The sequence below is a fragment of the Carcharodon carcharias genome, chromosome 14 (genome assembly GCF_017639515.1).
Source record: "Carcharodon carcharias isolate sCarCar2 chromosome 14, sCarCar2.pri, whole genome shotgun sequence".
NCBI classification, from domain to species: domain Eukaryota; kingdom Metazoa; phylum Chordata; class Chondrichthyes; order Lamniformes; family Lamnidae; genus Carcharodon; species Carcharodon carcharias.
The window spans coordinates 18,109,168-18,136,678 of NC_054480.1; the positions used below are offsets into that span (position 1 = coordinate 18,109,168).

Here is a 27,511-nt window from a genome sequence, read left to right on the forward strand (position 1 = left end):
CAGCCTCATCGCGGTTGGACAAACATCAGCATTGAATCGGCACTGCGTGGAGTAAAAACGAAACTCACTTCTCGTTTTTACAAAGTAATTTGTACAGAAAACTGTTCAGTTAATGCCTTGATGATCAGGGTAGGTATATTGCAGCCATTTTTCAGGGCTGCTTAATCCCCCTGTCAGAGAATGTAAAATATGTGTTATTAGATATCATGCATAAGTACAATCATTAAAATTAAATCACAGATTAAAAATAAAGACAGGAGAGCGCTTAAGCGTGCATTCACTGTAGCATCAGTTTTGCTTTCCATCAATGCTGCATTTTTTTAGAGAGTAAAAGTAACCTGAATTCATAGCAAAGAGGAGTAAGACTCCCTGAAGGAGGTTCACATTCTGCTTCACATTGGATCTTGATACCCAACTTGCACATCAAGGACAGGAGTTTTTGAAATGCTGCAGTTTCCAACCCCAGCACCAAAAAAGTCAGCAAGAAACGCATCTGAGCCAATGTTGGCAGCTCTGCGGTCATTTAGCGAGCTTTAATTGGCTGGAGCTTTAATTTGCTACTCACTCAGGAGGAAGTGCCAGCCCAGAGGGATGCCAGCCCCAATCTGATTGGCTGGCGACTCTGTAGTCCTGACAGTGCCCCCAGGAGTGCTGGACACTCCTGGAACTGCAGGCAGTCTCCAGATTGTCCTCAGGATAAAGATAAATCCGTGGCATTGTAGCAGGGAAAGGAGGGGAGGCCCTTGGATTGGTGGTGAGGTGGGGAGGGGGTGGCAGGGCAAGGGGTTGAGGGTCATGTTGGAAAGGTAGGACGGGTTGGGAAAATGTTGTGGGGATCTCCGATCATTAAAGGGGGCCAGTGATGGAGGTACCTCTTCCCACTCCACCTTTCCAATCCGAGGCCCGCCCGAGCAGGCTAACCTGCCGGGCTTCCCCCACATTCCTGACCACCTCCTGCTGGCCTCAAGATTGTAGCCGGGCAGTAAGCAGCCAATAATTGGCCACTTAAAGGCCTCAACTGAGGCAAGGCCTCGCCCACCCCTGTAAAATTTCTGACAGGTCGGGGGTGGGTAGTTAGCTGGTGGTAAGGCCACACGGAATTTTATGAGCCCCTCCCCCTGCCTGCAAACCTGCCAATGGGGGCCTGTAAAATTCTTCCCCAAAAGTTTACCATAAATGTGAAGCAAAAGTCATTGACCACTGACATTATACTTGTTGTGACAATTACAGATAGGTTGCATGCTCTTGCTATTATAGAACACAAAAACAAAAAGCAATGATAAGCCTTTATAAAACACTGGTCTCAACTGGCATATTGTTCCCAATTTTGGACACTGCACTCAAGGAAGGATGTGAAGGCTTTTAGGGAAGGAGCAGATAAGATTGATGAGAGTGATTCCAGGATTGAGAGGCTTCAGCTGTATGGATAGACTGAGGAGGCGAGGTTGTTCTCCTTAGAGAAGAAAAAGTTGAGAGGAGACTTCATAGAGGTGTTCAAAATCATGAGGGGTTTGGACAGAGTGCTAGAGAGAAACTGTTCCCATTGGCAGACCCAGAGGAGATTCAAAGTGATCAGCAGAAGAATCAGAGGTGAGATACGGGAAAACCCTTTTTAGGCAACAGGTTGTTACAATTTGGAATGCATTGTCCAAGAGTGTGGTAGAGGCAGATTCAATCATGACTTCCCAAAGGGAAATGGATAAGTACCTGAAGGAAACAAATTTGCAAGGCTACAGGGAAAGGATGGGAATGTGGGATTAGATAATTTGCTCTTGCAGAGAGTCAGCACTGGCTTGATAGGCCAAGTGGTCTCCTTCTGTGATGTAACCATTCTGTGATTCCATACTGTTTAAAAGCCATTGTATCTTTCCTAAATGTGGAGTTTCTTGGAAAACGGTGGTGGGTGGGAAAGAATAATTACAATTTTGGGAGTTTAATTTATTAAGACATTTAAGCATTAAAGTCTGAGATTTAAAGCCCAAGGACTTAATAGATAAAGACATCAATGATGTGACCATGTCTTACCTGCCCAAGTTGGCCATGGCTTTTGCCCCTGCCTGGATCAAGAGAAAGAGAAAATGAAGATAAGAAATTGAGATTGATAAATGGAGGCTCCTTCCATGCCTGGAGATCTGGATTTTCACCAAGGGCAGACTGATGAGAGGTAAAAACCTTCTTTGGTCAGCATGGCTGTTTTTTCAGAGCCAGAACTCCTTTCCCAAAGGACATGGGCTAGACTCGCAACACACAAGTGCCCACAGTGCAACACAGATTGTTGCTCAGCCAGCAATGTTACCCAGAAAAACAGTAAAGAATGGCAGGGTGGAAAATGCATTCTTATTCCAGTGTTGAAGGTTGCGATTAAGAAACATTAATGGGAAAGGGGGCTGAGTTGGGGGTGGGGGGGGGTGGGGGGGTGCGAGTGGCAGGAGAACACCGCTCTGTATTTTTATTACCCACCTTGCTACACAAAAAGAAAAGTTAGCCAAATGCAGTTAAAAACAACAAAATAGTTGAATTGAATTTAAAGAGGTTTGCTTTTACATTCATGTGGCATCCATGATGTTACTGGTCTCGAAAGGATTGCTACCGACATTGATTTTTTTCTTTGCAAATCAGAATATGATTAGAAATCACAGGTAATTTCTTTCTCTGTGGCTGAGACTAAGTAATTCTGCAGGGGGTTAGAGGGAGCTTTCAGTCTCAAATATTTGTGTGTAAACACTTAGTCTAAATGTTTATGTAACCCCAAGCAATTATGCCAGAGCATCAAAACAAAATTTTGCAGTTTAAGGTCCATAAATGGAGACCCATGACCTCAGGATTGTTTTTCTGTCAACTTATCCTGTGAATCTTTTATTCTGAAGGCTGTGGTTAAGGGCCATCTAGGTAGCACATATTCTCACAATGTGGAAAGTACTCCATGTGAACACTTGTACGCATGAAAATTGACATTTTCCACGTTTTCTTTTTGCATTTTGTTTGGGAGGCTGGGCCAAAAATGATACTCAATCTAATCTGTGGGAAAAGATGACATTTAGCGACTTGTTTCTTGTTGATACCAAATCTCATTAAAAGGCTGACTTGCATTTGCACAGCTGAAAGGTGCTTTGTATTTCATACTGTAATGCATCTAACTGCAGTTAAATTGAAGATGAGACTGGATTTTTTTTACAGGGTTCCATCGCCAATAGAAGCATGTTGCAGTGATAATTGCATCCTGTCTTGTAACCAGCCATTTGATAATTACTGCAATTGAGTACAGAAGGAAGTCGAGCCTTTCTTTTTAATTTATGGCTCGAAGTGGTTTGGGAAACAGATAAGAGGGGCTGAGGTTGCCATCTCTGGGGTCTTATCCTTTGAAGCAAATGTTGCTCCAGATGTATTTTGACAATACAGAGAAAAGGACCTTGAAGGAGGTGGCTGATTATAATTATAACCATAAGCACTATTCCGTGTGGATTATGCACTGTTGTTTGTGGATACAAGAATGTTTTTGAGATTTTAACCTGGCAAGTATGCTTGATGCTACATCTGTACTGTGGATTCTTTTTTTTAATATTGTTCATTCATGGGGATGTGGCTGTCGCTGGCAAGACCAGCATTTGTTGCCCACCCTAATTGTCCTTGAGAGTAGTTAAGAAGTGGCCATATTGCCATGCATCTGCAGTCACATGTAGGCCAGGCCAGGTAAGGATGGCAGATTTCCTTCCCTCAAGGACATTATTGAACTGGATGGGTTTTTATGATAATCGATGTGCCTTAATGTTCGATATTTTTCAATGACCACTTGTAAGCATATAAAATTGACGGGCAGGAAAAGACCAGCCAGTTCATCAAACCTGTCCTACATCATAATTGCCAGAACAGCATGACTAAACGCTTCCTCCCTTCCCCCATTTCCCACAACCCCATCCCAACTCTACCACCATATCATCTCCTGTGAGAGGCAAAGCAACCTGATAAAAAACCCAGGGCCAAAAAGAGCAAAAATACTCTTGCAAATTTCTCTGTGATCCCCTCAGGTTATCAAAAGTGGTTTAGGAGATCACCTGGGTCCCTGTGTTATCAATAAGGACACTTACCTTCTATTTGACGTGATTTTTGCCCCAGTCAAAAACTGGTCCCCGTCTTGAAGGCCTAAGGGCAGTCAACACCTGCTACACCAGCCTGCAATATATTCAAGGGACTCGCTACTTTCTAGGAAAATAAAAACCGCCAAACATTCAGACTGTTCTACTCTTGCAGTTTAGACTTGTGTGTCTTGGTCTTCCCCAATCTGTTGAAGTGGAATAATCATTAGGTGACACAATCCAGCCCATTCATTATTTTGTAAGCCATAGGCGGTGGGGAGAAGGTAAGAAAATGAGAGGCCTAAAGAGCCCTGAGTCAGGATTGTCCTAATGTGGGTCCATTTCAGGGTTTTGGCTGGCAGAGTCCTTACAGGGCTTTCAGTTCAAGTACAACATTTCAATTGCCCCCGTGGAAATTGCCCTCAGACAATGTCCTTTACAAGACATAGAAGGGAAAGCCAGCTGAGCCTGTGAGTTCAGCCATGTTCCACTGAGTGGTGAGTACAACACTGGACACTAACATGAACTTTCAATAAAGAGTGAACAAAAAAACACAACATTACTTTTTCCACAATAGAGGAAATGTCCCTAACTCCCCTGAAACCATTAATACGTGTCAACTGTGAGATGTGCCAGTACATTTAGCTCTCTGACTAAACTAGCCTCAGCTAATAACAATGATGCACACAGGGATAAAGTGAAACCAATGTAATGTGAAATATTTACAAGTGAAATTTGATTTTGCTCTCAAGCCTCTTGTGAACGGCAATGGGGTTGGGTTGAAAAGTTGCGGTTATGATGCAGAGCTTCCCTTTTTGACCCGGAGACTCATTAATGGGCCACCTGTAGATACAGCATTGTCAGCTGATAGTGTTTTTTACCAATTAAAAGCTTCCCCAGCCATTAAGTCAAATGTGTTTTGCATGCACGCCGTTGGTACGTAGAATTTTAATTATAATCGCGAGGGAAATGGAAAAGAAGAGAGAAAGCGGAAGTGGTGTACAGTGCTGGTTATGATGTTGGGACTGACATGCTGTTGACAAAATCCTGGCCATGGTAACTAGTTTTAGTCAGATGCAAGCATTTGCTAGGTGTAGTATGAAAGCATCATATACACAAGTTTAGTATTGGTCTAAAACAGTTTTAAAATTCAGAAGTCTAAGGCATCAAGGCTGAACTGTTTCCAAAGCAGAGTTAAGATTCTCCAGCTAGCTGGAGTGTGGGGCAGGGCTGAGGGATCAGCTGGCAGTTTCCTGCCCACTGTTTTTGTCTGTTCATAAAATGGAGTGAAATTCCCTCCTCCATGTAGGCTTACTTTTAGACTGTAACTGCATTCTGAATTCTCATTTTGTTTAGACAATCTTTGAATTAGTGAAATCCAGTAATAAGTGTTCCTGCAGTAAATCACTTATGTGAAATCCCTACTCTGTAGGGAAAATCATTTGTTTAAATCTCTAATCCTTGCAAAATCTCTGATCTTAATTTTTTTTTGTGTGTGTGTGTAATGTCCATCATGAAATTCCTGCTTGCATTTATATTATTCATGCTGCTCAGAAATTTAAAGCCCTGGATCATGTCCCTTATTGCTCACCCATTCTCCATTGGAAACAGCTTAGACTCTGAGATTCTTTCTTCCTAAACTAGATATTGAACGCCAAGAATCATCCTCGCCCCCTGAGCCCTCTCCAACTTATCAGTCATGTTTTGAAGTTCCATTCCTTTCATCGCTGTGTTTGATAGCCATATTTGGCAACAAGTTAAGATACAGGGTTTTCCACAAGCGAAGTGAGATACCTCTAGAGATTACATTATCCTTCCTGATCTTATCCAGCACTCCCAAAATAGTGAGTCACCATTCCAAGTCTTTGTTCCATCTCATGGCATCGAGTCATTATCCATTGGTGAATGCATTCCTTTTCTGTTTAGAGAAATAAACAAATTAGCCTTCATTCCAAAGCTAAAGAATTCTGCTGGGGAGAAAAGAAACAACTTCGACCTCAGTTAAGATTCAAAACTTGGTACTATGCATTTTATTTTATCAGTTTGTCTCCATTATCACACACCAGCACTTGATGTGAAAGAACAGCATGCTGCTCGAGCTGGCTTACAAAGAAAGAGTTTGCATTTATATAGCATTTTTCACAGCCTCAAGACATCCCAAAGCGCTTTACAGCCAACTCAATACTTTTGAAGAATAATCATGTTGTAAGGTAGGGAATACAGCAGCCAATTTGTGCACAGCAAAACCTCAAACAGCAACACGCTGGCGTTGGCTAGTATACTGTATTTATTTCTGCCTTTCTCCAATGGTTTCCCCATTCCCCACATTGTGCGTGGCATAGAGTAGCCTGTAGATATTATATCCCTCAAGTTCATATTTATCCATCTCTCTTTTCATCCTTCCTTGGGATGAAGTTGAAGTTACGTTGTTGTGGAAAGCTGACGAGCAGGACTGTGAATTGGAACTCTGTTGTGTTACAGATCAATGGTGCGAGCCCAGTTCACAGCACTCCTGCCACTGTCCATTTAGTTTGCTTTCTACCATCCTTGTAGTCACGTGATACAATAGCAATGGATTGTTGACAAATCAAGGCAATCATTCCTTTTCATTGAGTTTACAATGGACCTAGACATGAAGCAAAGAAAGCCCTCCGTGGTGGAAAGTGTTGGGGACCATAGATCCAGTGCCACCTGATGCTACACTTACAGTACGTTCTTTTTTATTCATTTGCCAGACATGGGCTTCGCTGGCTGGGCCAGCATTTATTGCCCAGCCCTAGCTGCTCTTGAGAAGGTGGTGGTGAGCTGCGGATTGTGGGTCCAAGCTCCACTTCAGGACCTGAGAGCATAGTGCAAGCTTGATACCCCAGTGCCATTGTGAAGGAATGGTGATGACGAGTTTCAGAAGAGATAGTAAACTAGAGCGCCACTCACCTGCTCCAATAGTATCTTCAACACAGAGTACTCCTGGTGTCCTGAAACAACATTCTGCCCTCGACCAAAAGTGTATCAACTGGGTATTCATGCCTTTGTAGATCTTGCTTGGTGACAACGGTGTCCACAATGCTTCAAAGTAACCCAGTGCAACCAAGTACTATGAGATCTACTGAAAATCTCGATGAGGCACTCTCTGCCTTTTGTTTCTTTTATCTCATACAGGTGAAAAGCTTCTTTAAAATACATTTTGTTAAAGCAGTTCCAGATGGTGTTTATGTAGATATGTGGGCAAAATGTACTGCTGTCTTTTGCTGGCAGGAAAACAAATGCCTTAATTGGATTTGATATTGTGACTGTGCATAAGGACTGTGGGATCTGAATTGCTGCCCAACTCATTATCTCTCCAAAAGTATTTTAATACTGAGTAACTCTCATTATCTTACAATATAGTCACTCAAAAGATGGAAGCCTGTGCCTATAAGACAAAATATATATAGGCATTTGCTACCTTTGCCTCTCAAAATAACATAAGTAATTAATAAGAGTGGTGAGCTGTAGAAAAATGGTATTACCTTGCTACTGTCCCATCCATCGTTACAGACTTATCATTGCTTAAGAGACAACACCTTACATTTCCATAGGACTTCTCAGCTGCAAGTAAATATCTGAAAATGCTCTACATTGAGGGGGAAATCGGTGGACATTGAACAGAAGGGAAAATGGAAAGATTGAAGCCATGATTAAAGAGGAGGTTTTGAAAGTGAGGGAGATGAAAAGATGTCGGCATCTGGGGGAGCAGTTGGAGGGGAATGTAGTGATTGAAAGAGCATCCACAAGTGTTGAAGTGGAGGGAGTGGGGAATAAAGTGTCCTAATATCAGAGCAGAAGGTATGTGGGGCATCCAGCTGGAGGAGGTAACAGTTGGAGTAAAGCAAAATCACAGAGGAAATTGAAAATGAGAGCAAACATCTTGGAGTCAGTTTGTTTGTGCGCAGGCCAACGATAGAACTTGGGGAAGGATGGGAGTGCAGGATTACTGAATTATGAACGAATTGAAATTTTGAGGGTGTAAACAGATAGAATGGTAGAGAAGTCATGCCTTTGAAAGGCAATTAAAGAGTATAATATAAGCCTTTGGCTAAAAAGAGAAGATAGAGGTCGATCTGGGTGTTGTGATTATACATGTGGAAGAAAGCCCTGTTATTGCAGAGGATATCACGCAAGAGTAGCATTTAGCTAATGAACAAACATAAGGGGACCTGTTATGATTCTGGACCAGAATCCAAATTCTTGTTGAGATCTGGTTAGGGACTGATAACATTTTGTTTAAAGTAGACGAAGTTTGAGATTCAAGACACTTGCTGAGTGAATAAAGGCACAGGATTCCACAGGTTTTGAATGAACAAAAATAAACTTTACTATACAAGGTCAGAAAGATAAAACAATTAACAATATTTACCTTATATTCAAATATTCAGGGTTAATATGAAGTACATGTGAATTAACAGGCAAACTGTGGTTGAACACACCGCACTGCACAATAAATAGCAGATGTGACCAAGACAGATTCCACAGATTTCTCAACAACCTACCGAGATGTCAGTAAACACCAAGTCAATGAATTTCGTTGAAACTCTGTCTCTGTCACGAGGGATTCCAGTCTTCGCCTTCAAAGGTCTAACCTTGGAATTTTCTCCGAAAGTCACTCCAACTCGAATGGCTTCAACAATGGCCCACCTCTCGGGGTTTCAGTCTTATCTCCCGATACTCCCTTCACCTGGATTCCTGAGTATTCACTCCAGTACCAACTCAGAACCACAAATTCAGCTCTTTGGCCAAGTGGAGCAGAAAACTACATGCTGCAAATGGGTACCTTCACCCCAATGGCATACAGTATGGAATCATCAACCCTCTGCTGCCTCCTTAAATCTTCAGGGCTTCACCCAAACCCTCTTTGATTGCCTCACCCCTTAAATTTCTCCTGGGCCCTCACTCCTTAAATTCTGCCAGCTGCAGCCCTTTTTCTGCTTGGAGTCTCTTTCTCTGCTCCTCTTTCTTCTTAACTTAGCTGGGACATCTCCCCATCCCCTGCCTGGGACTCTTGTCTGTAATGACGCTCTGCTCCTACTCACATGACCCATTTTTGTGCTAGTTTTTCAGCTTTTTGCACAGGCGCACTGTCCCCGTTCTCAGTCCAAAGAACTTAAACTTAAAAGAACATGTGTAACCTGCTGCTGGTCTGTGCAGGCACAGAAATCCTGAGTTATGTCAGAACTTGGAGTTCTGGACCTCTGCTCCCAACAAGAAGGTATATTGGCTTTTGTAACAGACCATGCAAGTTGTTTGTTTCCTGGGCCCTGATGTTGAGTCTTTGGGGAATGAAATGGTCCTCCCTTCTTATTAATGGTAATGTTAACTAGGGTTGTCCTGACCCTAGGGAATCAATGTTAAGGGTTATTTTCCCTTCAACGGTGCTTTCTTCTGGGAGGTGATTTGAATTTCAGATGCATGCTTGTAGTGCAAAGTTGGCTCTCTTAAAAGGGTACCAGGCTGGTTGGTGCTTCTCCAGTTCGAAGGCACTCTAATCCAGAAGTGTAAGTTCATAAAGCTACGATATTTTAAAAAAAAACTTCCTGTTATTAATTTCACTTTGGGGCCAGTTATAGGGATCTCCAGTGTCCAGTGGCAGTGATGTCATTGAGTAGGCTAAGCAGCCAATAACATTAAAGAACTCTCACAGACAGAAAACCAGGAAATAACGTGCTGGTTTCATCAATCACTTCTGAAAATTTTACAGAAATGGAAATAAAGATTATGATATACAGATGAAATTAAGGTAGGAATTGAAATATAATAAAACAATCTTAATTTTAAAAAATCTTTGGAATTTATTTCATTAGGGAACGTTGAAATTTGACATTCTACAATTATAAAATTTGTTTTTCAGGGCCAGAGAAGTTGTTCTTCAGTCAAAAAAAAAGTAATTATGATTGAGTACATTGTTAATCCAATTGCATCTCATTCAGCAGGAATAACTATTTCCAAAGGTTTTACAGCGAGAATAATACCATAAAAAGTGTAATTTCATGTCAATTCAGTGATTTCTTATTGATTTCTACCTGTGAGGACTTCATCAGTGAAGGAGCGAGGAATCGAATCACTGACAGCAACTTCTGGATTTTGGTGTATAACTATGCATTGGTGGACTCTAGGACTTGCTGTCAGTTGCACAGACAAACAATGGAAAACGCAGAGTTTTATCGTCATTAAAGCCACAAAATCCAGGTCATCATGTTGAAGGAATCAATGCCTCATTGTAACAAATTCCCACTTTGATCTGAGTAGAAATCATCAGAGGGGAGCCATTTAAATCTAATGCTTCTGTTTGAAAGAAAGACTCTCCCAAACTCCCAGGTAATTAACCATAGTTTACCATAGGCATCTCTCTCACCATTACAGGGAGAGATTATATAGTTGCAACCTCTCCACATCAAGGGTGGGGCAAGGCAAGGAAGCAGGCCTCCATGAGCTACCACAGCCGGTGCAGGATGTGAACATGTGCTGGGGGCGCTATTCCGCACCACAGTCCAGCCATCGAGCCCACTGAGCTAACCAACCTCCATGAGCTCCCATTGAGTTTCCAAAGAAAAAGTAAGTTAAGTCATATAAGTTGTGGGACAGATGTTGTGTCTTTTCCAACGCTAGTAAGCAAATGTGTTAATATAATCACAGGCCCCATGGGAAAAGTCTGGAAACCTTAATGTAGACTATTTTTCACTTTCAACTTCCATCTATGAAAAACACCAATGTGTAACAGTGTGTGGGATATAATGGTTTTTGCTGCTTCCCACAGCTTTATTACAGGCACTTCATCTTTTTCCCTTCTTCCTCGCCACATTCCATCGACAGGAATATGCAACAACTTCAAGCAACCTAATGCATTTTCAATTATATTTGCTGATTTGATTTTTCCCTGCCTTTGAAAATCTGGTCTGCGGGCATGATCTGTAGTGAAATATTAAGTGGGGAGGTGAAGGAAATTTGTTTTTACTCTCACCCTTTTGATTTCTTTTTTATGGATCAAGAAATGTATTAATTCATACCCTGGGGTGTACAGCACGTCATCCATTCTACTTTTCACAGTTTGGGACACCAGCTGTACATGTCTGCTTGGTTCAGTTGCTGAATATCAGGCGAGGTGTTCTTTAACCCTTTCATGCTTCTTGCCAGAGTAGGGTAATAGTGCACCATAGATTATGAGACTGCTGATGAACAGGTCTTGTGTTGGAAACAGCATTACCAGAGGTAAATCTCCCTGATCTATGTCCTTCCAATCTACCATTGGAACCATGGCCTTGGCACTGAAATGATCTTTGATAAGCTAGCAGGAGTTTGGAGGCAGAATCCACATATGTCAGAAACAAGGTGAGCAGAATGGCTGATTTGACCATGTAACAGAGACACAATGTAAACAGAGGACTGGGTTTTCACCCTCGAGGTGGGTAACAGGAGTTGGGAAAATTCCCGGCTCGGCCTGCCTGCCTCAGGAGAAAGTGTCCACAAGGACAGGATTTTCGTTGCGGGGTGTGGAGCTTGAGTGGGGGCATGGTGGGAGCAGGCTGCAAAATGGGCCCGCTGACCCTGGGGCTGCAGTATGCTGAGGCAGGCTGTTTAAAAGGCCCACCTCGATGCTGTGGGAATTAGTCCCAATTATAATAAAAACAGGCCCTCCAGCCCTCACCTGTCACATCTCCTTACCCCCCAACTAGCTCCCTGTGCCCCATCCATGCCACCTCATGTCCCCCACCCACCTCTTATGGCCTCCCCATGTCTAGGTATGCCCCCCCAACCAACTCCTATGACCTCTCATCCCCTCCTCATGCCAAGCTATGACACTTCTATGCCCATTCACCCACCAGAGACTGTATGCAACCAATGAACCTTATAGTGATAGTAGAATGTTTTTTTAAAAAGCTTTAAAAAAGTAATTCATTAATAACATTCCATTTTAAACTCCTTTTTACTACAGACCAATAAAAATGTCAATCATCCAGAGGCTTTAAAGTATCAGAATTCAAAAACCACAAGCACTTTAAACCTCTTTGTCTTGTGTTAATAAACATTGTACAATTGACAGCATAAATCAGAGAGCCATGGCTGTCAATCAAGTAATGTTTTCCCTGGATTGCAGGTGTTTCAACAGGCGAATGGATGTCTGGGCTCTCAGCCAAGAAAGCATAATGAGGTTTGGCTGAGAGTCCAGAAATCCATCAGCCTGTTGAAATTGTTTCAAAGCGCCGGCGGGGACCTCCTCCTGCGATGCATGATTTTGTTTGCATAATCTCTAAATTTGCCATCCCACATTATTCCCATGGCATGGTAAAGCATCTCAAGACATTCCACAGGAGCACTAACAAAAATTGACACTGAGCCACACGAGATATTCAGATAGGTTTTGAGGTAGATAGAGATAGAGGGGCACAGATTTTTGAGGAATAATTTCCAGAACTTAGGGCATAGAACAGCTGAAGGCAGAGCTGTCAATGTTCAGAAGATCATCATGATTTGGAATTGCAATGTGTAGCAACAGATTCATCAATATTCCAGCTGTAGTGACACCTGAAATGAATCCCTTTTATTTTTCTCTCTTGCTGCTTGTTACAAAGCTTTGCACCAAATAGAGTTTAACTACAGTGTAAAACGACTGGCGAGCCAATCTTGTGTAACAATCAGGGGATTGAATAGGGTAATATTCCTCAAGTTTAAACAGCACTTGTTACGGTTAATGTTCATTTCTTTGTGAGTAAGGAGTAATCCTTACTGTGTTGTTGCAACTCACGTTGCTGTGTTTACCAGTCTTCCATACTTGAATAATCTGCCAGCTTCACTATCAAGGTTTACTCAGCATTGAACTGGAGGGCACCATGAGCCAGCACTCCAGCATGGAATCAACATGTCACAGAAATGGGGGGAGAAAATTGCCAATGAGAAGAACAATATCACCCACTAGAGTATATTGGACGCTATAAGGAAAACATGCCACCATGTTCAGAAGAACGAGCAAGTCATCATTAAGCATTACGTCACAATAGCTAAAAGCATGAATCCATTGGACAGTACAGTGTGGTACTCACTGAGAAAAATGCAGCATTCAGGCAATCTGGCATTCTAAAGTTCATTACAATTTGCTCTTAGTAAATACCCTGGAGATGCCATACTATTTCTCACCCATGAATTGCTTGTTACAGCTCAGTGTCTTTTCACAAATTTCAATAAAAACAATTTGCATTTATGTTAAAAAAAAAATTCCAGGGTACTTTACAGAGAGGAAAGTGAATTGAAATAACAAAGTGGATAGATTATGAGCCATGAAGGGATAAATTAGGAGGCATGATAAAATCTGGTTGAAAAGATGAGCTGTGGGGTTTTCAAAGGATCATGAGAGAAGACAAATTGAATTTATTTGGGAAGGGAGAAAGCGAGAGGGGATCTCTGAAGCACGATTGAGCAGGCTACAGGGTCTCCTACCAGTGGTCAGTGAAGGTAGTCTAAATTTCTAGTCCTTCCAGTTCTATCTTATCAGGCCAAACCAAATGTGTTTTTGAAGACTTGTGCATGTCTACACAAGGAAAGTGGCAAACACACTCACAGGATTAATGAGTTAAGGTAACTTTTTAAAGAGGGGTAGGAGAGGCAGGAAAGCTGTTGGCCAGCTAAAATGTATTGAAAATTTCTAGAGTTGTAGCCTCATTCATAATGTTACTACATGTCTGGTATTAACCCCATGCACTCTTCCAGCCCAATCATGGTGTTGAGCAGAGTGGCGGGGGAGGTGATGACGTAGTGGTATTGTTGCTGGATTAGTAATCCAGAGACCAGGGTAATGAATGCTCTAGGGACTTGGTTCGAATTCTGCCATGGAAGATGGTGGAATTTGAATTCAATAAAAATCTGGAATTAAAAGTCTAATGATAACCATGAAACCATTGCCAATTGTCATAAAAACCCATCTGGTTCACTACTGTCCTTTAGGGAAGGAAACCTGATGTCCTTACCCCACAGCCATGTGGTTGACTCTTAAATGGCTTCTGAGCAAGGGTAATTAGGGATAGGTATATAAATGCTGGCCTAGCCAACAACGCCCAGATGAATAAATAATGAATAACAAAAATAAAAATTGGAATTGAACTGCTAAGAGGCACAAAATGGCGTGGAGTGAGAGGTGCTCTCAGACCATGCTTTTCAAAACATCCACAATTAAGCTTGCATTCTAATTCAATCATTTGATCTTCTCAGGGAAACTTTTAAATAAATATTTACTGGTTTCCAAAAAAAAAGGCCAGCAAAAGGCTGCGTTTGAAACTCTGCTGCTACTGTGTCATGTTTACAAAGATAGTGAGTGCATGCAGCGGTAAATACTGCAACTATGTGGTGCCAACCAATTATTTCTTTGTACAATATCAAGTAAAATGATTCTGTATCCTTTCCAGCAAGATTCAAGATATCAGCCAGTAAAATGCAGACTTCAATTGTGTTCTGTGCTGAAGTAACTAGTCCTGCCCATTGGCGGGTGCTACAGTTGGCCTTCCCCTAGGCTATGGAGGGGAAATTAGTCAGGGTTTCCCCTCCTGATTCACAGAAAAAGGAAGCATTTATAAATAATTTATATTTATTTAGCTCCTTTCATGGCCACAGGCAAGTAGATTATAACATAGTCACTGTAGCAATGTAGGAAACGTGGCAGCCAATCTGTCCACAAACAGCAATGCAATCGTGTTTTTATGATGTTGGTTGAGGGGTAAATATTGAGCAGGACACCTTCTTCTTTGAAATAGCTCCATGGAATCCTTGACATGCACCTGATCGGGCCTCAGCTCAACATCTCATCCCGTTGCTGTCCAGTGACTTCTGTCAGGAGTGCACGTCTGCCGAGGTTGCACGAGGTCAAGATTAAGCCGCCGGGCTGAGTAGCCTGTCGAAACTCTTGTCAAAACTCTCGCGTGCCGAATAGCCAACTGCACCCCAGCATGGCAAGGCTGATACTTCTTATGGATCCCCCAGGTCAGGCACCTGAACACGAATAACTTCCTACAGCCTGTGAAACATGCCTGTGTCAATTAGCCGAACGGAATTGGCACCGGGCTGCCTGAGTGTTGTCAGCAACGCTCCTACTAAGATGTGCAGGTACACAACCATGCAGCAGTCTGGCGGGTACCGTACTGGCCTTGTTTGGTGAGGAGTAATGTGTGAGGATGGCTGGTGAAAAAAAAATTTAAAGGGACCTCACACTAAAAGGAAATGGGCCACGCACAGGGACTAAATTTTAAAGGAAACATCAGACAGGAAAAATAAGCATTACCGTGCCCCTTATTTGAGGAGGACGCTGCCAACATGATGGTCTGGCACAAAGCCCACTTAAGCTGAAGGAGGCTTAAAGGAAAACTAAATCAGGGTATTATTATTTATATAGTATTCATCTTGCACTATCCTCAAGTCATGGAAGGTCTCAAGTGCCACCATACACTGTGCGTTCCCTTCACAGTGCCCCCTGGGCATGGACAAGACCAGGGAAGGGAGGCAGAAAGCTGGATTGACTCCCCCTGCAGGTCCCACAGGGGGATTCCTGTAGGAAGAGATGATTATTGAGGAAAATACAAATTATGTGGTGCGTTTATTAAAATAACATCTTAAGGATTGGCATCAGAGACATGATGCCTGTTCCTCACTGATTTTATTTGTGTAAACACATGCCCTCTGCCCCTTTTTATAAACAGCATAATTGGCCTGGCATGAGCTGGCTTTTCATGAGAAATAGACTTTGCTCAGCTAGCAGAAGCGAACACAATGAGCGTGGGTAGGAAATTAGGTTTTCAGCTTCTATTCACTTAGCAGAATGAGTTACTCTGAATGCCACCAATGTAATATGCTATTTTATTGGTGTGCAGTCAGCCATCTCAGCACCTCCTTGCTTCACGGTCTGACCTGGCCGTTTGATCCGCTGACCTTACTCAGCCCAGGGGAATAGGCACTGTGACCCCAAGAAGCCGTTGACGTATCGCGGCCGACCTGGAGGTGAGGCCACATGAGAGGGAACGCAGTCGTGTTGCAAAGTGTCAGTTGTTTTCAAACAAATCGCCTGGGGGTTGTCCAAAAACAAAAAGGTTGAGCAGCTTCACAATCGAATGGTGTCTCTGTTGAACCCACCCAACGAGAATGCGGAAGTTGGACGAATGGGTTTTCAAAGTGTTTTTTCTCTTTCCCTTCCACTCCTGAAATTGCTGAGTAATGCCGAAGTTTGGGTCCTACGGGTACCTTATTGCCCATTGGAACCTCACCCATTCTTCATACATGAGTCTAGGTAGGTGCATGAGACAGTGCCCTGGCTGAACCTATTTTTATGTAAACATCTAATGGATAGTGGTCATGAATGGGGGAAAAAGATTCATTACTTCTTGCCTCCATTGGCCCAGGCACGCTGAGGTGAATTTTAGATTTTCTACTGCCACTGTAGCTGCCAGGTGACTCAGTGCAGATTGAAAAACTGCCCTGCACGGCTCAATTCCACATTTACATTCGAACCATCAGGGCAGCCGGCACATTAATAATGTAGGACGTTTCTGAGATCTCCAAGTGATAAATTAATGTTCACTTCTACTGCCGCTGAAGCTATTTTCTAAGGTTTCCCTGTGGTAATTGGATTTTTGTTAAATGCCGCTGTTTTGAAATTGTGCCTGGGCTGGTTTTAATGAAGCCTGTCACACAGAAGGCATTTCTGCCTCCTCTGGCCATCTGTGGACATCTGGGACAATGGACTGACCCCCCATTTTAGGTGATAGTGGTTCGGCAATACAAGGGTTAAGCTGGCTGGATTTGATTCATTAATAAAAATGGATCTGTGCAGAGAAGCAGTGTTGGAATTGACCAATGCGGAGTGCTGAGGCTGGCCGGCTTCCTTGGCTGTCACACTGATTCATTCCTTCCCCACTGGTTTGTGTGGAATTCTCACTAGCATCTTAGGGCATTTTGTAGAATGTGATGTCACCCCACGGGTACATCTGCAAGTAAAACTTAATGGCTCTGTAAATATCTTTTATTCAGACAATACAAGCGAAGGCTAAGTGAAAGGGAACAGCTCCCAAACATCAGCCACTGGCTGCAGTTGTTTGTTAGCCGCATGCACCCACCCACACGTCAGAAGCACACAGATTGCCGTTTCAGAGTAGGATGAGCTGTGTTGGTGGTTGATGTAAATTGTGTACACCTTTTTAAATAAACTGATTTCTGCTCTCTCCTCTCCTGAAGACTCTGCGCTTATCTTTGGGGTGGAATTTCACAGGCTGCTGTAGCCTCCTAATGTTTCACTCGTGATTCATTAAGCGTGCCCTGATTAGACCACACCCGGAGCACTGCAAGCACATCTGGGTATCACATTGTAGGAAGGATAAATTGGCCTTGGAGGGAGTGCAGCAAAGGTTTACCACAATGATATCAGGACTCCATAGGTTAAATTACGAGCAGAGATTACACAAACTAAGGTATGTCCCTTGGAATTTTGAAGGTTAAGGGGTGATTTGATCCAAGGTATCAAGGGGAACAGGTAGGGTAAATGAAGTTGAGGAGTTAAAAGATTAGGGGGCATAGTCTAAAAATTAGAGCCAGATCTTTCAGGAGGAAATTAGGAAACACTTCAACACACAAAGGATGGTAGAAATTTGGAACACTCTTCCGCAAATGGAACATACGAACTAGGAGCAGGAGTGGGCCACTCAGCCCTTCGAGTGTGCTCTGCCATTCAATAAGAGCAGGACCAACCTGACTGTAATCTCAACTTCTCAACTCTACCTACCCCTGATAACCCATCACCCCCTTGCTTATCAAGAATCTATCTACCTCTGCCTTAAGACCCACCTTTTGAGGAAGAGAGTTCCAAAGACTCACGACCCTCTGAAAGAAAAAATTTCTCCTCATCTGGCTTAAATGGGTGATCCTTTATTTTTAAATAGTGACCTCTAGATCTAGATTCCTCCCACAAGGGGAAATGTCCTTTCCACATCCACCCTGTCAAGACCCCTTGGGTCATTTGTTAATTTCAAATCTGAGACTGATAGATTTTTGTTATCCAAAGGTATTAAGGGATGTGGGGCAAAGGTGGACACATGGAGTTAGGTTGAAAATCAGCCATAGTCTCATTGACTGGCAGAAAAGGCTGGGGATGGCTAAATAGTCTACTCCTGTTCCTTTGTACACAATGAGAATCATTGGGTTATTAGTCTTATCCTGATATTACCCAGATCACATGCAAAATTACATCACTGGATATTGATCAGGAGCAAAAGACCTGGCTAATTTATTTATTTTTCCTCCCTGGTCTCCTTGTTAAATTATTTATAATCAGGATCTGAATGAGACTGATGAGGCTGCATTTATTGCCATAATGAAATGCACTGACAAGATGGTGTTGGCCTATGCCTTCCCAAGCCTCTGCAGAGTTTAGCAGCCTACAAAAATTTGCATTTTTGTATTTTTATTATATAATGAACTGAATGGCATGCTAAACCACTTCAGAGTGCAGCAAGAGTCAACCACATTTTGTGTACGAGAGTTATGTACAGGCCAGACTGGGGGTTTTAGAACAATCTGGCAGGTTTCACTTTTTTCTGGTGTAAGCCCACAAGATTTATTGAATTCAGTCACTCAATTTGTCCTTGTGAAAACTGAACTCAGCATCATAACCGCTATACTACCCGGGACCAGGAAACCCAAGAGTGATTGAACGACAGAGATAGTCAACTGTGCACACTAGAAATCAACCTGGGGCCTTCAGCTTCATATGCCCATGTTTTTTCCGCAAGTATACTTTATCCATAAAATTTGCAAAGCTACATTACATAAAAGTTCAAATTTAACATGAAGCAAAGTGCAAAACCGATCAGTTTCTTTCATTACAGTATTTGGCACTCTGAGATGCCTCACCACACTTACTACAGGTTATATTTACAATGTTGACTCTATGTCAACCAGACAGCCCAAGGGGTTTTACACAGATTCCAGTTCCCTCCATGTACTATGGCTGAGGATCTTAGACTGTGGCCTTTCCCCATTGAGCTTTTGTGGCAGCTGTCCCTCAGCAGATGGTCCTGGACCTTGGAATGTGCCAGTCTGCAACCCTGAGTTGGGCGACCACTCTTTGCACAGGAAAACCATGAAGTTTTGGGCAGATCCAAAGAGCTTCATTCACTGAGCTGATGGCCCTCCAGCAGCGGTTGATGTTTATCTTGTTGTGCGTCCCTGGGGACAGCACCGGGTAGAGCACCGGGTCCCGTGTACTGAGCTGCTTGGGGTGAAACTCGACAAAAACTGCTGCACCTCTCCCGGGACCTGCTTTGCAGAGGCACATTCTGGAAGGAGATGGGTAACGGTCTCTTCCCCATCACCACCACCTTGAGCATAGAGGCGGTGAGACTCCAGGTGTGCCGGTAGGATCTGATGGTGCGGGCCCTTCTCGCCACAAGCCAAGCTATGTATTTTTTATGCCTATGTGAGACTCAAGGAGCTACTCTTGCCCCATTATTCTATTGTAGGCATATATGTGTTTTCTGCATATATCCCTCAGAGTTCCCACATTAAACATATATGATGCATGCATCATGCCTGGGCTTTAAAACTGGGAGATTACATATGACTGACTAACCACAGTTTTTTTTTGCCGTGTTTCTAAGAGAGATTGAAGAACAAATGGGCCCCTTTGATCCTTTCATTTTAATGAGGAATAAATTTTCCACCCGCGTTGCTTAGCAGTTGGAAACACTGCAGAAAGGAGAGTATGAGTGAAGATGCAGCATGTTAACTAGCCCAACACTACACTGCTGTATATGTGAGCCTGCCATATTGTCAGATCACCCTGGCTGCTCTGGTTACATGAGCTGTGATTACTCATTTTAATTGGGTGATTATTTAGTGAATGATCAGCCAGGCCATTAGCCACAGTTGATAATTTATTTTAAGTTGAAAAAAATTGTTTTTCTTCCCCCCCCCCCCCAAATAATTAACATACGTTTCCAACTGGGAGACGGACGCACAAAGAGCCTCTCATTGCAAAAACATTTAGGTCAGTAGTTTTAACAGTGTTCGTTAGGCTAAGTGGCAATTAGTGCTCAGGGTTGCTTAAACTGTCATCATCCTTAAATGTTGGTGCGCTCTGTCCTACATGTTGCCTATCTCATTCAAGTGGCCGCCCATTCTTCATGCGAGTCCTATATTGACGTCAGCACAGAACTTAAGTGGACGACTCCCGTCTTCCATCATCACTGGACAGCAATCAGTACTTTAGTTCCCCTTCCCAGCCCAGAGCGTCAAAACCAATTATGTTGCCTCAATTGCTCCCTGGTTGAGATCAGATTTAATACTGAAGCTGGAACTGTGTTCGCCTGCTTGTTGTAAGGGAGCTTTGGGCATTTTTTTTTGATGTACAATGATGCAACATTATAATTGTAAGACGGTATTTAAAAAATATTCATTGCTGTTCTAAATCTAATGCTTCTCTTGCCTAATGCTGCTGCCTCAAGCATCTGCCATTCAGCTACTTGTCTCAGAAGACACTAATCAATAACAGAGCTGTATGTCATGACGTGAAATTTACTGTTTGTTTTAAGGGCGTGATGAGATGAACAAGGCTGTATATCCCTGGCTCTGAAAAGATGGATGTGGGGGGTTGAGGGTGCTTGGGGAGATCTGCCTTTTCCTTGTGCGAATTTTTAAAATATATATCTGAGTAGCTCGCTTGGCCACTTCCAAAGACATCAGAAGTTAACCACATAGTAGGGGTTGGAGTCAAGTCGGCCAGCCGACTTTAGATTGACATGTTTATATTTTTATATAGAGGGATGTTTTTTTTAATCAGGGGTAGCTGGTGTGAGTCTTGGCGCATCATGTACTTTCTAAAGCATCTCCGCTGTATTCCAGTAGGAGATGCACCTTTCACTACATTTATATTTGGTCTAAGACTCATAGCTGACCTTGCAACTGAAAATCTCCCAGCGAAGGTTTTCCCCGTTGTGACAACTCTGGTTAAAATGAACGCCTGCGAGTGTTGGCTGAAATTAATTAAAAGTTAGGCCGCGTGGCTGTGTTGTGGTGGTGGTGTTTCCGCTCTGTTTAACTGTTCCATCGTGGTTTTTAACTGATTCATTCCTGCATTAGTCGCTAGCGTTTACTGGTTGCTTAGCTACCACACTACAAGCGTAATAACAGTTACTGACATAATTGTAAATATGAGGAGAACCTAAGGGTGTGACTGCTGGAAATAGCTCCAAGCTGAGGTTGGCCATGTCGCTGTGTGCCGGTGAGCTGCACTTCTCTCTGATTATGCTCAACGTGTTTCAGTTATTTCCTGACCCTTCAGTAACTCGGATTGGCACAAGGACAATCCCAGAGAGATTTCTACTTCGTCTTCCTTCATGTTTTAAATCGACTTTTCCACCTATGGGTTGCTTCTTACATCCTCTCCACCCCTTCGCCCACTTGCCATTTCCTTCCCCAAAACAGAAAGACCTGGAAAAACTCAGCCAGAATTGTTTGCTTAGTTCTGTGGAAGGGTCACGAGGACTCGAAACGTCAACTGTGCTCTTCTCCGCCGATGCTGCCAGACCTGCTGAGTTTTTCCAGGTATTTCTGTTTTTGTTTCGGATTTCCAGCATCGGCAGTTCTTTGCTCTTATCCCATTTTCTTCACTCCCTCTGCTTGCTGCAGTTTGGCAGAGCCCATCATACCTGGCTCAGGTGGTCACTTGTAAGCTCAGGAGGCTATGCTGACAGCCTTGGAAGGGACAAGTCAGCAGCTGTGCACCGACAGTTTACCAGCAAGATTCACTGGTAAGCAACAGTCACAACTGGAATTTATAGTGCACCTTTAATGTAGCACAACAAGGCACTTCACTGGAGATTAACAGATAGAATTTAACAATAACCACAGGAGGAGGTATTGAGACAGGTGACCAGAAGCTTAGTCGAAGAGGTAGGTTTTAAGGGGAAGGAAGGGAAGTCTCGAAGGAATTCAAAGTCTAGGACCTAGGCAGCTGAAGGCATAGCCACCAATGGTAGAGTGATGAAAACTGGGGTTGTGCAAGAGGCCAGAATTGGAGGCAATCAGGAACTGGAACCTGAGCTAACTTTGCCCCTCTGTGGTCCCGGGAACTGAGACTGGGTTGGTGCCCCAACTGGCAAAAGCTAAGGCATCCTGAACTGGAGATTGAACATGGGTCTTCTGGGCCTGTAAAGTTCAGTGCAACCAGACTGTTTTCCTTTGCCCTCTAAACCTTCAGTGGAATTTCAGGCCCATGCTCCCCAAGGGGCTGTCAGTTTTGATATTTTCAATGTGAGACAGTCTCTTGTGTTTAGTGTTACCAGTCTGCCTCCTGAACAGATTTTACATTCCCTACAATCCAGAATACCTTCTCTGTCCAATATTTAGCGAAATGATAGCGTGACCTGGAGGTAATAACATAGAACCCTTACACCATAGGCCTGCACTGATTTCGGACACATAGGGCAGGATTTTCTGGTCCCGCCAGTGGAGGGGGCATCGCTGTGGGCGAGACAGGAAAACTTGGAGAGCGGCCAAAAGTCAATTCCCATCCTGCCGCGAGAATGGCAGAATGGAAAATCCCGGCCAAAATCTGTCCTCTTTTCACAGAATTTAGACTGAATAGGCATTCTGCTCAGCTTCAAACTATCAGTGATTTATGTGTGTAAAATACATTAAGGAACAGTATTTATTTCTCACATCAGGAACATTCTATTTTCCTATGCTCTTTGGTTATATTTGAAAAAAATTAAGTGGCAACTCGCTATTGCTAAATAATGTGGACCCACCTTCCCTGACTGAAATGGTCAAAGGAAAAGTGATTCTGAATGTATAATACAGTCATTTTGCTAACTGTCAGCAAATTCACTCAACAGTGTCCCTAAGAGCTGTGTATAAACACTTTCATGGTGTTTTCACTTGTAGGGAGTTCAAAACTAAGGTTCATGGATATATAATAGCCACCAATCAATCCAACAAAGTATTCAGGAGAAACTTCTTTACCCAGAGAGTGGTTGGAATACTGAACTTGCAACTACTTAGAATCGTTAGAAGAAATTCAGGAAAGACTTATTAGACTAATACCAGGAATGGGCTGGTTGTCTTATGAGGAAAGGTTGGACAGGTTAGGCTTGTATCCACTGGAATTTAGAAGAGTAAGAGGCAACTTCATTGAAACCTTTAAGATCCTGAAGGGTCTTGACAGGGTGGATGTGGAGAGGATGTTTCCTCTTGTGGGAGAATCTAGAACTAGGGGGTCATTGTTTAAAAATGAGGGGTCACTCATTTAAGACAGAGGTGAGGGGAAATTTTTTCTCTGAGGGATGTGAGGCCTTGGAACCCTCTTGCTCAAAAGGTGGTGGGAGCAGTTTCTTTGAATATTTTTAAGGCAGAGCTAGATAGATCCTTGGTTTACAAGGAGGTGAAAGGTTATTGGGAGTGGGCAGGAATGTGGGGTTGAGGTTACATTCAGATCAGCCGTGATCTAATTGAATGGCAAAGCAGGCTCGAGGGGCCAAGTGGCCTACTCCTGCTCCTAATTCACATGTTCGTATGTAAAACTTGCCTGTTGAACCTCTGTGTCTCATCCTGTTGCAATGTAGTTTGAAGTGGTACTGCACATTTATTGTTTCCTACAACTCAGTAAATTTGCCTCTCAGTTATCTTTTGAAGCTGAATTGATGCTTGGTTAGCCCTCAGCTGGAATATTGTTTCATTCTGGGAATAATTCCAAGGCCTTCGAATTGGTGCACGAGAGACTTGAATGGAAGCAGAGAATAAGAGACTTCTGTTACGTGGAGAGCCTGGAGAAGCTGTGGTTGTTCTCCTTAAAGCAGAGAAAGCTAAGGAGACTTTAAGTAGAGGTGTTCAAAATCATGAATAGTTTTGATGGAGTTAGAAAAGAGAAACTGTTTCTAATGGCAATAGAGTCGATTTTGATTTAAGGCGATTAGCATAAGGACCAGAGGCAATAAGAGAAAACCCTATTTTTTTTACACATCGAACCAGAATGTGCTGCCTGAGAGGGTAGTGAAAGGAATAGTAACTTTCAAAAGGAATTTGGATAAGTAGTTGAAGTGTAAAACTTTATAGGGCTATGGGGAAAGAACAGAGCAGGAGAAGTAATTGGATGAAGTCAATCAAAATCTAGCACAGACTTAATGGGCTGAAGGTTCTCCCTCTGTGCTGCCTCATTCTATAATATGTGCCATCCTTTTTTTGTAAATAGGGGAAAGTTAACCTAAGAGTAGAACCGTGTTCTGTGAGTAATTGTAGTGTTTTTATTGCAGTGAGCCTCTTACTGAGAAAGAATGTGAATCCGGATCTGTGCAATGAAGATGGACTCACTGCATTACATCAGGTATGGAGCAGACTTCTGATTCACTTGTACTACCAGAAATAAATCATGCAGTCCAGTTGTAGAATCAGAGAACTTTAACAATTCCCTGTTGAATACAGTCTCCATCAGGGAAAAGTATATAAACACTTTTACTCGTTGGTAACAGAATCTCTCACACAAGAAGCTTTAATCATCATAAAAGCCAAGTAAGCCCTCACTCCCAGTCTGTTCTAAGTTAGCTGTTCTCAGCCAGGCTGAAGATTTGTTCTATAGAACGTTAGCACTTTTATGACATCTTGCATCCATATATATGCACCTCCAGCATGATTGAGTGCATACTGTTCAGGAGCAGTCAGCTGTAATGCTCATGCTGGCAACCTGATTTAAATCAAGTAACCAGCATGGACCAGGGGTTGAATATGGGACCATTGTGCCTTGTATGGTTCAGTTACACACTTCTTATACCAACCGAGATATCAGAGCAGCTGCTTTATTTAAATAGCTGGGCAAATTTAACATTTACATTTATGTTGGCTTAATAGCATGATAAATGCTGTTGGGAAGATCTATTTATTTATAATTTCCATGGCACCGTTCTCAACCTAAGGATGCCCCAAAGCGTTTTGTAGCTAATGAAGTACTTCTGATGTTTAGTCACTGCAGTAATGCAGAAAACATGGTGGATGCACAGTAAGATTTCATAAATTGCATTGAAATAAATGACCAGATAACTTGTTTTTAGGTGTTGGTTGAGAGGTAAATGTTGGCCAGAACACTGGGAAGAACTTCCCTGCTCTTTTTTTTCAAATAGTTGTCGTGTGATCTTTCACAACCGCCTGACTTTGGCTTAACATCTCATCCGAGAGACAGCACCTTTGACAATGCAGCATACCCTCAGTACTAGATTGGAGCACCAGCCTGGAATGGATCATGTGCTCAAGGCTCTGGAGTGGCAAGACTTTCTGGCTCAGAGGCGAGAGCAATGCCCACTGAAGCCCAGCTGACACTTAAGCTGTGAGTCTTTAGCTGTGAGCAGTGTTGCTGATGGGTTAGGATGTCTTTGGCAGCTGAATGCAGGAAGGTGGGTTAACTCCACTGATACTGTGATCATGAGTGCATGCCTGTGCCAGGTGTTGCCCCTGTGTAGCGGCACTACTCGGGTTTGCACCCATGATTCTGCACCCGTGCATGGTGAGTACCCAATGTGAGCTGTACCTTCAAGGAGTGGGGGTCGGGGGAAACAAAATATCCTGCCAAGAGGGAGTAAAATCATCAGGTGAGTCTTGTCCTCTTTCCCATTCCTGGTTCTAAAGGAATTGACAGCTTCGTTGGTGCCTTGCAAGCAAGGTGGGAAACTGACTGCCTTTGATTTATGCCTCCCTGTCCAATGTGCATGATGATCAGTCATCGAGATCCAGTCCACGCTGCCAACCACCATCTCCATGGAGAGATCTTCATGCTCCTCCAACTCTGGCCCCTTTGGGCACCCACGATTTTAATGCTGCTTGGCACCCCCAAATCGGATGGTTACCTAGTGACCAACCTCATGCCTCTGGTGCGGTGCAATCAATTAGGAGGAGATTGAGGGAGAAAGCTTCTGCTGATTGACTAATAGGTGAAAAGGGGTGGGTGGAGGCAGTTTTGCAGCTTAAATGACAGTAAGGATCAGTTGAGCTGAATGGCCTGTACCAATGCAATAACTCAGTATAACTTAATGATGAGGTGCATCCAGCAGCAACCCTCTCGCTGATTATTTTGCTTCTCTGATCAGAAAGAATTCCTCCCCCTTATCTGTGCAGCTTGGATCAGTAAGTTGCTGCAAACCCACGGTCCAGGCCTACGTCTCCGACACACCCAGAAACGGAGCTCTGGAATGCCTGCAGGATGCAGCAGCAGTGCTGAATCACCGTGCGCTTTAAAGGGAAAAGAGTCAAAAGAAAACCAGCAGATACTTGAATGATCTCAGAATAGCAGCAAAGATGAAAGCACTTCCCTTGCAGCTTGATCTTTTATTAGCTGATCTCTTCTTTTTTGATGTTCACCATTCAGCTTGTCAGATGACTCACTGCTAAACCTAACAGATGTGTTTGGCTGTAACTCTCAGATCTCATGGACCCTGTCCTCACGATAGAAGCAGCCTCATTCCCTCTACTGGCACAAGCCATAACTAGGTATCTGGGGTGAGATCCAAGGTCAAAGGTAAAAGAATTGGGGACCAAATTTTTGCCTAGGTGTGGAGGCATGTTTCAGTGTGTGGAATGGCCGCGCTTTAAAATTTGAGGGGGAAGAAATCCAGTTTTCTCCAGTATTCCTGACCCTGCACCATTTTCCTCTGGCCTTTTTGTGGGTTGGGAATGCCCAGTGTGTAAGATGCACACCTGCCCCCACTGAGATCAGATTCCCCACTTAAATGAGGGTCAAAAATTTCTGGCACACCTTTTTCGTCTGGTGATGCAGGGTTTTGGAAGCCCATTGTCAGCATGCCAGGTTTGAAAGTCCATGAGGAAGATGGAAAGCCTGCTGAGGAGTCTGGAACATTCTGAAAGGTAAATGTAAAGTCATTTCCCCACCTTCAAATGTCACTATTAGGTACTGTATTGTAATGTAGATATGTATTCAATGTGGTGATTCATATGGAGGTCTGTCCTGCAAAGATAAGTTGACCCTTACATGGACCAGCCTTGTGTGTTTGTTCACATGCATTAAAATGCTTTTCCAATGGAGAAAGCATCATAATGCAGTGAAATTGTTACAAATGCCCTGTCAACCTGTGCTGTCATCTTTTCTACTTTGATTTAAATGGCTTTGGCTGATAGTAAAGAATCTGGTTTGGACACATGAAAATAAATCTAACCACCTGCTCCCTTACATTTATTGACAGGCACTTTGCTTTGAAATTTAAATTGGCACCTTCTTTTCTTTCCTTCCCGGAGACCAATCTATCATTTGGACAGTTATGGCCATTATCAATGTTTGGCTGAATTTCAAGTATCCACAGGTTTCAACACTGTAGGTGTTCCATTCACCTGAGAATAACAGGTTTCCCCTTTGATGCGGTTTCTGGTTTATTGACACAAGCTAA

At 43.1% G+C, this 27,511-nt stretch overlaps 1 protein-coding gene across 3 annotated transcripts in view; it reads left to right on the forward strand.

Annotated features, from left to right (window-relative positions):
* Window positions 1-27,511, forward strand: part of LOC121287477 (protein phosphatase 1 regulatory inhibitor subunit 16B-like) — a 150,169-nt gene that overhangs the window by 60,491 nt on the left and 62,167 nt on the right. For all 3 annotated transcript variants that reach the window (XM_041205403.1, XM_041205402.1, XM_041205401.1), the window contains one exon: window positions 24,380-24,450. In XM_041205403.1, coding sequence (XP_041061337.1) covers window positions 24,380-24,450 — 71 coding nt within the window. The remainder of the gene's footprint in view (window positions 1-24,379; window positions 24,451-27,511) is intronic.